This window comes from Schistocerca serialis, chromosome 3, assembly GCF_023864345.2.
Source record: "Schistocerca serialis cubense isolate TAMUIC-IGC-003099 chromosome 3, iqSchSeri2.2, whole genome shotgun sequence".
Lineage (NCBI taxonomy): Eukaryota > Metazoa > Arthropoda > Insecta > Orthoptera > Acrididae > Schistocerca > Schistocerca serialis.
In genome coordinates this window covers 254,652,373-254,666,462 of record NC_064640.1, presented here as the reverse complement: position 1 = coordinate 254,666,462, position 14,090 = coordinate 254,652,373, and the positions used below count along the sequence as shown (strand labels likewise).

At 36.5% G+C, this 14,090-nt stretch overlaps 1 protein-coding gene across 1 annotated transcript in view; it reads right to left on the bottom strand.

The window, feature by feature from the left end:
- Positions 1–14,090, bottom strand: part of LOC126470011 (uncharacterized) — a 169,321-nt gene that overhangs the window by 15,084 nt on the left and 140,147 nt on the right. Inside the window, exons 15-18 of the mRNA XM_050097489.1 lie at positions 12,652–12,888; positions 12,312–12,462; positions 4,542–4,688; positions 4,205–4,365 (exon numbers count right to left, since the gene is read on the bottom strand). Of these exons, the coding sequence (XP_049953446.1) occupies positions 4,205–4,365; positions 4,542–4,688; positions 12,312–12,462; positions 12,652–12,888 (696 nt within the window). The remainder of the gene's footprint in view (positions 1–4,204; positions 4,366–4,541; positions 4,689–12,311; positions 12,463–12,651; positions 12,889–14,090) is intronic.

Here is a 14,090-nt window from a genome sequence, read left to right as displayed (position 1 = left end):
AATTGCTGAATGAAGCCGGCAATGATTCAAAACTTCCAAAGGAGGTTATAACAGGTGATGAAATGTTGATATACAGGTATGACATCAAAACCAAGGCCCATTCATCCTAATGGAAACTGCATGAAGAGACAAGACCAAAAAAAATTTGATAAGTCCAATCACATGTGAAGGTTCTTCTCACTGTTTCCTTCGATTACTGTGGAATAGAGCATCATGAGTTCCTGTCTTATGTTCATACAGCCAATAAAGAATACTACCTGGAAGTTATGCACTGTTTGCTTGAAGCAGTCCAGAGAAAACAACCAGAATTGTGGCAAAGCTACTCATGGAAATTGTATCATGAAAATGCTCCTGCTAACATCTCAATGCTTGTTCACGATTTTCTGGCAAAAAACAAAACTGTTACATTGTCTGTATTTACTGGACATGGCCTTTGTGACTTCTTTCTATTCCTGTAGCTGAAGAGAACCATGAAAGGATATCATTTGCCACCACTGATGAGATAAAAACAGAATCACTGTAGGATCATAATGAAAAGTGAGTTCCAGAAGTGCGTCCAAGACTGGAAAAAGCACTGGCACAAGTGTATTATATATGTATCTGAGGGGGATTACTTTGAAGGGAACAAAGTTGATGTTCATGAATCAATAAAGATTCTTTTAAAAAATCCCATTACTTTTTAATTACACCTCATATGTATAAGAACTTGACCTTGCAGGGAACCTGAGAAAATTTTGTTCAGCCCTATCACCATGAGACAACACTTTCCCTAATAGAGAATGTTTTTCATCTTCTTGTGACGTCTGTTGATGTTCACAGTTCCGATCCTCAGACCCTTACCTCACTGAAAATAACTTTTGAAACATGAATTGCATACGTTTGTTTTTGATATCACAGACATCATCATTAACAGTGTTACACATCACTAGATGCTCTGTTGTACTGCTTGAGCTAATATATTAATATTATTTTGCTACACCAAGTTGTGACACCTCCATTTGTACATTACAGACATGCTGTAAGTGAGTATGTTACCAGAAAACTATGAAATCTGACATTTTAAGGAATGCCTTGGCAATATATAGAATACAAAAAAATCATTAGGAAGGGTATTAAATGTATCTTTTTCAACACTTTGCCTAGGCATCTAATAAAATGCCAGTTATGTTTAAGGCAAAGTATGAAAGAAATACAATTTAAATGTTTTGACAGTTTCTACAGACATCACTGTTGTAACAGTTTTAGTCCACTTTGGATAGAGTTCAGTTGTGTCAGAGTGCCAGAGTGCCACTTTCACTCAAATGGAGGCTGCATGTAATGACTGTGAAACTGTTGTGGTTGATGATCGTGTATATGCAATGAAACAAAGATTTTATAGAGAGTTACAGATTATGAGGAGCAATTCCTGAAGAAATGGTGTTTTTCTGATGATCACGACAAGGAAATAATAAGAGACATTGAAACTTCAGAGACTGTGAAAAAGAAGCAACTTCATTATTACTGGTTAAGTCCGGCCCCGGCAGCTGAATGGTCAGCATGACAGACTGTCAATCCTAAGGTCCCGGGTTCGATTCCCGGCTGGGTCGGAGATTTTCTCCGCTCAGGGACTGGGTGTTGTGTTGTCCTAATCGTCATCATTTCATCCCCATCGACGCGCAGGTCGCCTAAGTGGCGTCAACTCGAAAGACCTGCACCAGGCGAACGGTCTACCCGACGGGAGGCCCTAGCCACACGACATTTCATTTCATTACTGGTTAATGAGGTAGTACACTGTAATGAATGCACAGAGAACACAGAAATTGATGCAAGCACTGAATGATATATGTGATGCAACCAAATTTTATATACCAGATGGTGAGTTGTTTAACATACTTTGAGAGACCCATTCTTCTTTTGGCCATGGTGGACAAGACAGGATGATACAGGAATTGTCTATTAGATATGTTAATATAGCTCATCATGATATAAAACTTTTCATACAAATCTGTGAACCCTGCCCACAGAAACAAAAGAGCTGTAGAAAAGACATAGTAGTAAAACCACTGATTTCTTCTGAACTTAATTCTCAATATCAGGTTGACCTAACTGATTTTCAAAACCATCCAGATGGTGACTCATTCAAGTACATCAGGATCACATGATGTCCTTAGAACAAAGACAGCTGAGGAAGTAGAATACCACTCAATTGATATATTCACTGTTCTGAGAGCTCCACCAATCCCCCAGTCAGCCAGGAGAGAGTTTGTCAATAAGAGTACTGGTCTCAACTGAAAATCTTATATGGAGAATCTTGTCATAGCCGAAGTCAAGGAAATGCTGTCCACCCCCGGCAGCTGAGTGGTCGGCAGCACAGAATGTCAATCCTAATGGTCCAGGTTCAATTCGTGGCTGGGTTGGAGATTTTCTCTGCTCAGGGACTGGGTGTTGTTTTGCCCTAATCATCATCATTTCATCCCCATTGACTCGCAAATTGCTGATGTGGCGTCAAATCAAAAGACTTGCACCCGGCGAACGGTCTACCTGACAGGTGGCCCTAGTCACATGACATTTTTTTAAGGAAATGCTTAAAGAATAAACCAAAATTTTGACATCATCTTGACAACATGGATGCAGATCAAGCAAAATAATAATTGGAGCATAGGTTTATGGTTCACCCAGTTAATGAGACACTGACCATATCATTCTGGTATTAAAAGGTCTCCATATGAGGCTCTGTTATGCTGCAAAATAAAGGTTGGACTGAACATGTCAGCTCTGCCACAACAGGTTTAAAATGGTATTACAAAAGAAGAAGAATTGGAAGAGATCATTGATTCATTAGAAAAAGCCGGTGAATGTGAAGATGTCTGTGAAAATTCAGGAGAAGCCCACCATGAGTTTATTACACCTATGGCTTCAACATCAACTCAAGCGTCTAAAATACAAGATTTCATTTGTTGTGTCTGTTCAGAACTGACACAGGATGCGTGCTAATGTCCACTCTGTGAATGCTACATGCACGTTATCTGCAGGAATTCAACTCAAATGGGAGGAGGTTTGGTATGCATATTACATGCCCCCTTTGCATAAATAACAAAAAAGTCATTATTGGTCAGACAGACTCATCAAAACATCTAGTCTCAGGCACAGAAAATGAAAATTTTCTTTGAAAAAAATGTTCGCATTAGCTGAAAAAGGATCTACAGTTAGTGTTCCAGTTCCTGAAATTGATAAAGGTTATGGAAATGTTTGCAACATTTTGGCTGTCGTGGTTTTTGTGAAAAATGATGGTTTTTATAAATTAGGTACCAAAGAAGGAATTCTAAAGCAGTTGTACATGAGGTCACAGTTCACAGCATGCAAGAAATATCTTCTAAAGTCTGAAGATGTTATGTTGGACAAAGAAGTATCTCTTAGGTCAGCTGCAACAAGGTAATATACTGGGAATGGACAAGAATTGAAGTGAATGTGCAAAAATAAATGTCAGAACCTCAAGTGTTTGTTTTTAAAAAGAAAAGTTATTTGCAATTCAAATCATCATTTCAGTATAGCTGCTTGTTACAATAAATAAAGCATAACAGCAGTACAGCTTTGAAGTACATAAAACGTCAAAAGTTTTGATTCAGTTATTGCATATTATGCATTTGTAATAATTGTTAAAATGTTTTTTCAGTTGTTTATTACATATAGGTAATTGTTAACAACTATTAAAACACATGTACTCCAGGATAAGCCAGTTTTCAGACACACAGAATTGCGATAATTTTCATGTTCTAATTTAGCTTCCATTAAATATAAAAATTTCTAGTTTGAAAATATTATTTCATTGTAACTTTATGCTTTGCCTGCATCTGTTTTCATTTTGTAAAATTCCTAGACATTTTATAGATTTGCTATGAAAGGTATTAAATTAAACATCTTGCCAAAAAATTCTAGGTATTCTATAAGTTGCGTAGGCATTCTGTACAGTGCCTTGATTGGACACTGCCAGTAACATGTACATTAAGTCCAGAAATGTGTTTTCATCTTTTATTTTATTTTATTTTTGTATAGCAAGTTTTACATAATTCCATCCAAGTTTAATTGCATTGAAAATGGGGGGGGGGGGGGGGCATAAGGGGTGACATGCATGCATGAGTGACTGTGAGTATGCAACTGGAGGTAAATTTTTGCAGTTCTCCTCACTTCCTAATTCATAATTAGTTTGCTGCCCCAATATACTTACCTGTAACATACTGCAGAGAAGCTGGCCACAGCAATGAGAGCAAGCATGAAGATAATGACTGCAGACATTAGCCCATAGTACTCCCGGTTGGTGAGACAAATATTTGCAGTCAGTGGCTCAACTGTTTCCTCTTGAAGGATATCATGTCGTGATTCAAATACCTGTCAAGTATTCACATGAAAGTAAATATATAATATAAGTTATATAATGATGGGTGATGGGTGCAGCAGGAAAATTTTGCTCTGTAGCTATATTTAAAGCAGATCTTATGGCTATTCTTTTTCTACAGGAACATAAAAAACAATTTAATGGTGTGAAAAAACTGTTATTAGCTTACCTCAATCATCTCTCTAACTTGTTCCTCTTCTTCTGTTCCATTTTTGTATTGATCATTTTCTTCCACTTCTCCTGTTTCATTTGTTACATCCCTTTTCCGTCTACCAAAAGATGGCTCACTTCTGCCAGAATGGCCAGTGCAGTAAGCCTGAAATATAACTTATGCTATATGTAATGTAACACTATTAAAGCAAAAGGAAACCATACCTGAATCAAAATTTCTCAACACAGTTTCATTATTTAGACTTTGTGTATTTGCACATGATTATCATTTTATTTCTTATGGATGTGTGCAACAGCTTTGAAATACTTTACTATGGAACAGTTATTGAACATTAACATTTGAGACAGATAAAGGTGCCATTATTTTGTATTTGTATTTTACGCAAATATACAAATGGTTAACGTGCAACATTTTAGTAGAGATCTTTACACCACTCACGGCCTTCACCTCAATCGGCGCGGAAAAAGTCACTTAGCGTCCATTATTTGTGAAATCGTCGTAAATGCTAGGAGCAACGTATACTCAAAACACACACATTCGAAGAATGAGTGCTCCACAACACAAGAAGACTGCAGCAATGGGTATAGACAGATGACATTGGACAAATGGCTGCTGAAAACACCAGGTAAAGCTGATTCTTCCCAGGCTCCCAGTACATGGAAACAGACCAACTTGAATCAATGGATAGTGAAAAATACCAAACCCACTCTGTCAACTGATATTTCTTTTTTAGGGATAAATGTATAAGTGGTTCTGGTAGGGTGACACGTCCATCAAGTGTTCAACAATCCAAGCTCACTTTCAAATTAATTCAGCAGAACTTTCAAAGTCTTGGCAATAAGCACAACGAGTTGGATACCATTGCAGCAATTGATAACCCTGATGTTTTAGTTATAAGCGAACACTGGTACACAGATGAGCTAATTAGTGTATGTAAGCCACTTTCCATGATCTTTTGCTCTGCCTTCAGTAGAAAAGAGAAACGTGGTGGTGGGGTAGCTATCTTTGCAGCCAGTGGTAGTAATTATAGCGTAATAGATGTAAGTGCTTTCAGCATTGAGGGTGTAATAGAACTAGCAGCAATTAATTATAAGTGGGGGAAAGAGAACTTAATTATTATAGGCCTATACAGACCTCCATCTGGTAGCCTAGATAGTTTCTTTGATGTTCTTAATGACCTGCTTGTTGACATGGACAGTAAACACTGCAATAAAAATGGCTGGGTTAACATAATACTAACTGGAGATATAAACATTGACTTGCTGTCCAATGACTCTGTGTCTAAAAAACTAATGCTAATACTAGCTCAATTTAACTTAGCATTTCTGATAAACGAGCCCACTAGAGAGGTCAATAGTGTAAAATCATGCATTGACAACATTATAACTAACATGTCCCACTTTACATGCAGTGCATCAGTTCTGAAGCTTGCCATTTCTGACCACCACGCAGTACAGGTATTGATAGAAGCTGAAAATCTTCATGTCAATAGAAAAGAGAAACAATATGTGACAAAAAGAATGACCAATGATGACAATGTTAAAGATTTCAACAGTTTGCTAAAAAGCCTACAATGGGGTGAAAAAAAAAAACAGCATTACTTTCAGTGAGTTTTCATCAGATTTTTATTATTGCTTCAATGTCTCATGTCCAGAAATGACCTTTACAGTAAATGACTGCAAAAAGATACAAAAAAATAACTGGATAAATCAAGAAGTAAAAACAGCAAGAGAGAAACTTAGACTTTTCCAATATTCAATGATAAATAATAACAATAATAATAATAGGCTAAAGGTAGAATTTAAGAACTATCAGGATTACTATAAAGATCTTCTGCTAGAAACTAAAAGTAAATATGTAGCCTCAATGTTAAGAAACTCTACTAACACAGGTTTAGCTGTTTGGAAAGTAATAAATAGCTTTAGGGATTGTAAGGACAGACCAACAAGTGATTTTACTATAAACCATAAAGGGCATACCATGAAATGTCAATGTCAGATTGCAAATGTTTTTAATGAGTACTTTTCTTCTGTTGGAAAATCTGTCAATGACCATTTTAAGAATCTTCAGCATAGATATAGGGGCATTCCAATCAAACCAACCATATACTTGGCCCCAACCAATAACAAGGAAGTCAAAAACATAGTAATGTCATTAAAAAATACAAAATCAGCAGGCTATGATGGATTGTCTATCAGTACACTGAAAAGATGCATAGACAACATATCTGATGCCATGGCCACAGCAGTAAATGATGTAATTGCATTAGGTTATTTCCCAGATAGTCTAAAGACAGCACAAGTAACCCCGATTCACAAGAAAGGTGATAAATCTAAAATTGAAAACTACCGCCCCATCTCAATCTTACCTGAATTTTCTAAGGTAGTTGAGAAAGTTATTTATACTAGACTAATGACATTCCTGAGTCAACACAATTTAATATTTGAAAATCGGAATGGCTTTATGAAAAACAAGTCAACATCAGTAGCAGCAGCACAATTAATAGACAAAATAATAATGGCCATAGAGAACAAGGAGTATGTAACTGGAGTGTTCCTTGATCTAGAAAAAGCTTTTGATTGTATCAACATCACCATATTACTTGACAAGCTGTGGAACCTGGGTATCAGAGGAACTGGCTATGAGCTAATAAAATTGTATATGAGCAATAGAAAACAATTTGTCTTGCTTAAAACAAACAGTGGGTCTTACAAATCTAAAATTACTGATATCAAATATGGAGTGCCTCAAGGTTCTGTCTTGGGACCCCTTCTTTTCTTGATTTATGTTAATGATATACAGTATTGTTCTCCTAACTGTACAAAAATATTGTATGCAGATGACACATCAATAGTGTGTAAACACAAAGACTACGAGAGTCTGGAGGTACAGTGCAACAGTGTAACTAATGAAATAGTCAAGTATTTTAATGAAAGCCATCTAAATGTAAGTGCTTCAAAGACTGCAATGATGGACTTTAACACAAGGAAACAAATAGAATTTGACATGAAATTATCCATAGGAGGTGACATTGTAAAAAAGGAAAAAATGGACAAAGTTCTTGGGAATTACAATCCAGGACAGCCTCAAATGGGACACGCATATTGATTCCTTAGCATGTAAGCTGTCGAAAAATGTGTTTGCTATAAATATGATTAGCAAATATTGTAAGGACGTGTGTACTAAAAACTGCTTATCATGCCCTATTCTCATCAAACTTAAACTATGCTGTAGAAATATGGGGTGCAACAACTCAAGCCAACCTAAGTACATTATTAATACTACAGAAAAAGTTATCAGAATTATTTGTGGTGCCACACCTCGAGAATCATGTCGGAATCTGTTCCCAAAATTAGGTGTGCTTACCATTATAGGTGTATACATATTGAAAGTTATATTGCTTGTGAAAACAATAAATCCAAATTTCAACTGTGACCTGCACCAGTATGATACAAGGCAAAAGTTCAGATACCATGTAAATAGCCACAGAACAGCTTTATATGAAAAAAATGCACTTCATGCTGGGCTGAAGCTAGCCAATGCCCTACCAAAAAGTCTCACAGCCCTTCCTACTAACAAATTAAAAGATCAGCTAAAAAGAATTCTAATTGAAAACCCTTTTTATTCCCTAGACGAGTATTATATCCATAGGAAAAGTGCTTCATAAGTATGTCAAGCTCATAGTTTTAAGTAACCTACAACTAATATAATGTTGATAAAAACAGTATTTGTAATATCGTGATTGTATACTACCAAATGTAAAATCCATCAAAATGTAAAATTTATTAATACAAATAAATCTTTAGTTTGTAATTTATAAACTGACGTATTCAGAAGAATAATCTGTATGATGTCCTGAAACTGTATTATTTCTAGGGATTGTATTTGATTATTCGATGTTGAATAAATATTATTATTATTATTATTATTACTACATAGTGGTAGTCAAGAATTTCTAGTACTTAGCTAATGATTTGGAATTTATATTATTACCATGATATCCATAAAATATTTACACACATGCTCTTGCAATATAATGCCTGGAGTCTCATATTTTGCTCAGAACTATAATGTGAACAGAACATGCAGGATTACATTATCTAATAATACTGACTGAAGTTACAGATCTGTAAGCCGATCAGTTTCACACATTTCTCTCTTCAAAGATACATTTTATTTTTTGGCCTTAAGTGTGTTCCCAAATCATACACTATTTTTTTTACAGATATTTCATAAAATAAATCAGTTGCAACCCTAACGGTTTTGCAGATAACTCTAATGTCTTCAGATGATTACAGTTACAACTTCGTAAGTCATACACTTACATTACAGTAGGACCTTATAAATTGCCCCTGCTGACATAAATAATGGCACTTCTGTTCCTTGATATGTTGTGAGATAATACTTCCTGGATTAGGTATTGAAGGTGGTGGTGCAGTGGTTAGATACTGAACTTGCATACAGGACACCATGTCAAACCCATGTTTGATCATTCAGAGTTAGATCTTCAATAGTTTCACTAAATTTCTTAACACACATGCTAGGATGATTCCTTTGAAAAGTGCAAAACTAATTTCTTTCCCCATTCTTGTCCAGTCTGAGCTTGTGTTCCATCTTTAATGACCTCTTCAGGACATTGACCCCTAATCTTCCTTCCTTGCATGAGCTTTATTGCATCATATTATTTGAAATATCAACACCATGAAGATTTACAGTAGTATTTTTGGCATGTTGGAAGCTGTGCTGCTGTAGTGCTAAAGTTTCAAATCTACGCCAGTCATAGTAGTATGAACATTGATGAAGAGATGAGTTTTTTAATGCCTTAGTATAGCATGATACATTAAAATTGCAGTACTACAGGGAAAGATACACACATCTATTGCATGCTCATAATGGATTGGGAGGATGAATGTGTTAGCAACTGCAGTGCTTTTAACTTTTCTGTTAGTAGTTATATGAAGACTACTGTCAGTATTTGGTCATGTTTCCTGTAAAGAAGACAATCTACTTGTCACTTCATATTTCACCAAATGATATGCAGCAGTGGTAAGACACTAAGCTCATATTCCTGAGGTCAGCTGTTTGAATTCCCACGTTACCATTCATGTTTAAGTTTTCCATTGGTTCCCTAAATCGCTTAGGTGAAAGCTGAGGTGGTTTGCTCCAAGGAACACAATTCATTTACTTTCACATTCTTTCTCAGTCTGAGCTGCTGCTTCTTTTCTAATGGCCTCATTGGAAGGACATTAAACCCTAATCTTCCTTTCTTCTTTATTTTTACTTCAAAATTCAAAACTGAAAGAGCAAGCTGGAAAGGAGGTTCCATACCATCAAAACTATTTTCAGCACTCCTACAGTAAGAAGTTCATAAAATAAATTTCTACAATACATGCGGCTGTTGGTAAATTATTGCATCAAGAAATAAGTTTTTTAGGTGTTCTAACTGATAAAAGAAGAAGAAGAAGAAAAAGAAGAACCATTTATTGATGTTATTAATATGAACCATCTTCAGTTTGGTGATGACATTGTACTGTTTTGCCGTAAGTACGGGTGATCTTCAACAATGAATGGAAGAACTTAACACTCAGAGCTTGAAAGCTGACCTCAAAATCATCTAAACTAAGATGAAAATAATGTACAGTGAATACACTGAAAATGAAATTTTACAAAAGAAGATATTACTTGTGCCAAGACTGTATATTTACAGAACATAATGCTTATGTAAACCATTATTGGCTAAATTTGGCTGTATAGCCATTTTCAAGTGGGCCAACAGCAAAATAAATCAGTCAAACATACAATCGATTTTCACAAAGCTTATGGTTGCTAGGAATTTATTTTATTGCGATGATGCATCTATCACTATGTATGCAGCAGTCAGTGTGTTGAAAGAAATGTTCCATACACATCCTTGCATTTGGATGTAATACTGCACTCACCCCTGCAGTGAGTTATGAATTAGTTTAAACACCTTCAGATCATCTTGTAAAGCTGGACAACATTGTAGAACCTGCTGCTCCAACTCTTCAACCAAATCAATGGAAGTACTGTACAATTAACTTTTGAGACAACTCCAGACAGAAAAATTCAGATACCTGAAGCCAAATGATCTTGGAGATCAAGGAACAGGTCATACTTGAATCACATATTGTAGACCATATTGGTGCATTATATGTCATATTACATGGGCAGAAAAATACGCCATTGTTGCATTGTGCATATGGTGTATTCCCTAACACATCAAATTTTCTTGGAAGAATGTGAGGTCCAGTGAGATGGTTACCTAGTACCCCAACCACACATTCAGTGAGAAGCACTGCCAATATGTCAACTCATCAACAGTATATGGGTTTATGTCATGTTTAAACCCAATCACATGGAGACGTTATTGAAAAAAATTGCATTTAAAATACATTTGTGCTATCCAAGATAATATTTCATACTGAAATCAGTAGTGTCTCATAACTACACATTCATAAATATCTCACAAACATTTCAGTAGTGAATCCATATTTACTACATGTGTGTGCTTTCGAGTATTGTATACTTACACTTGGGTCAGTTTTTGCTATTAATTGTGATAAACCCTGTATACTGTCTTGATGAAATTAATGTAGCCTTTCAAGAAAGGGACCAATGACCTCGCAGTTTGGTCCCTTCCCCCCCTCCTTTAAACCAACCAACCAACCTTTCAAGAAATTTCATGTTTCTGGGGAACCAAATATGATAACGTTAAGTGTAAGTTAACAGGCAATAGAATCTGTAGTTGAGATTTTGTATTTAGGACAGTCAAAGGCAACAACTGGATAGACACAAAAAAAAAAAAAATAGACAGAAGAATAAAGTGTCCTGAAGTGCTTTAAGTGCACTGAACAAGTTTGCAAAACTGAGCATCCAGTGTGTCTGAAAAAGAAAATGTGTTATTGCCAGTTTTAACTTATGGCAGTTTTAGATATACTTTTAACATGAAAAATTCTCATCCTTAGAGTTTCTGAATGAGAAATGTAGAGATACATGTTGTTAATTACTGGGAGTAACAGGAAAACAGGAAACAGGTTGAAGTGGAGGATGTAACTATCTCCAAATGGAATCGAGGTGGGCAGGATGTGTAACTAGGTTAATGCATGGTACATGGACCAAGGAAGTTCTTTGTTGGATTTCAAGAGATACAGAAATATTACGATGATGAACTAACAGAAGACGACACGAGAAAACATATAGGAATAACAATGATGTATCTAGATAACAACTGTAATGCATGTAAAAGTCTAAAGCATGCCTTTTTCCAGCAGTGGCTGTTGAATGGCTGCTGCTGCTGCTGCAGATTATGATCATGATCATGATGACATTTCAGGTGTTTCTAGTGGTGCTGCTGATATTCGGTCACAAATTTCCAATGTTCCAAGATGGATCCACATACAAGTGAGGACAACATGCAAGTTAGTAACATGCCATTTTCATGGATGACTCATGTCTGATCTTATAAAATCACAGAGGTTACATATGTACGCAGATGAAACAGTACTATTTGTTGTCAATAATCATAATATTTGAGAAGCACACATTATTTAATGTGCAATTGAAAACCAACCCCCCCCCCCCCCCACACACACACACCTACTTTTACTTTGCCTTTGCCTTTAACATAATTTAATAAACAGAGTGTCAACACATGATAATGTCCTCTTATCTATACAAGCCATACAAATTTCTCAAATTTTTAATCATAAAATTGCAACAAAATGAAAATAATTTGTTTGTACATACTGGCTGACATCCATCACGACATGTTCTAACTGTTGCTTCAAACACTAAAAAGTTTGATTCAGGTATTTTGAAAGCATTAAATCGTGCCTCGAGCCCATCACCTGATCTGGATCTATCAAGGCCTGGGAAAACATAATTGTCAACTGGACACCTGAAAAGGAATGCATATTTCAAGATTTAATTATGAACAACAAAAAGAGCCATGCATAACATTCATCCCCTTCACAGAATATATAGAACCATGGGCATTTATATTTGGTACTAATTTTGTTAGACCAGTGGTTGTGAATTTAACACAAAAATATTTGTTTTGTTCTAGCTAAATTATTCATCTACTCACCCATATCTGTCAATAAGTTGCACAGATCGTCCAGAGTATGGATCTCTTGCTATCACATTTGTAGCAAAAATATCAGTAACGTAATTGTAACCATCTTGTGCCTCGAGACGAAATGTCAAAGGATCACCGACAGCAATTGTTGTTGTTGGACGTCCTTGGTACAAAATCAGCAACCTCACCCTTGAACTCAATGAATTTTCAGCAGGCAAATATTCAATTGGAATTGGGCTTCCAGACCTGAAATATTCATTTCCATTTCACAAATTGTGGATGCTGTTGCATAGAAAGAAAGTATCTATGACTACAAAAAGTCATGTTATTAAAAACGGTTTCTTCACTTATGGAAATGTTATGTTGTTTGTACTTTGTTTTATTTTACATCTACATCTACATCTACATTGATACTCCGCAAGCCACCCAACGGTGTGTGGCGGAGGGCACTTTACGTGCCACTGTCATTACCTCCCTTTCCTGTTCCAGTCGCGTATGGTTCGCGGGAAGAACGACTGTCTGAAAGCCTCCGTGCGCGCTCTAATCTCTCTAATTTTACATTCGTGATCTCCTCGGGAAGTATAAGTAGGGGGAAGCAATATATTCGATACCTCATCCAGAAACGCACCCTCTCGAAACCTGGCGAGCAAGCTACACCGCGATGCAGAGCGCCTCTCTTGCAGAGTCTGCCACTTGAGTTTATTAAACATCTCCGTAACGCTATCACGGTTACCAAATAACCCAGTGACGAAACGCGCCGCTCTTCTTTGGATCTTCTCCGTCAACCCGACCTGGTACGGATCCCACACTGATGAGCAATACTCAAGTATAGGTCGAACGAGTGTTTTGTAAGCCACCTCCTTTGTTGATGGACTACATTTTCTAAGCACTCTCCCAATGAATCTCAACCTGGTACCCGCCTTACCAACAATTAGTTTTATATGATCATTCCACTTCAAATCGTTCCGTACGCATACTCCCAGATATTTTACAGAAGTAACTGCTACCAGTGTTTGTTCCGCTATCATATAATCATACAATAAAGGATCCTTCTTTCTATGTATTCGCAATACATTACATTTGTCTATGTTAAGGGTCAGTTGCCACTCCCTGCACCAAGTGCCTATCCGCTGCAGATCTTCCTGTATTTCGCTACAATTTTCTAATGCAGCAACTTCTCTGTATACTACAGCATCATCCGCGAAAAGCCGCATGGAACTTCCGACACTATCTACTAAGTCATTTATATATATTGTGAAAAGCAATGGTCCCATAACACTCCCCTGTGGCACGCCAGAGGTTACTTTAACGTCTGTAGACGTCTCTCCATTGATAACAACATGCTGTGTTCTGTTTGCTAAAAACTCTTCAATCCAGCCACACAGCTGGTCTGATATTCCGTAGGCTCTTACTTTGTTTATCAGGCGACAGTGCGGAACTGTATCGAA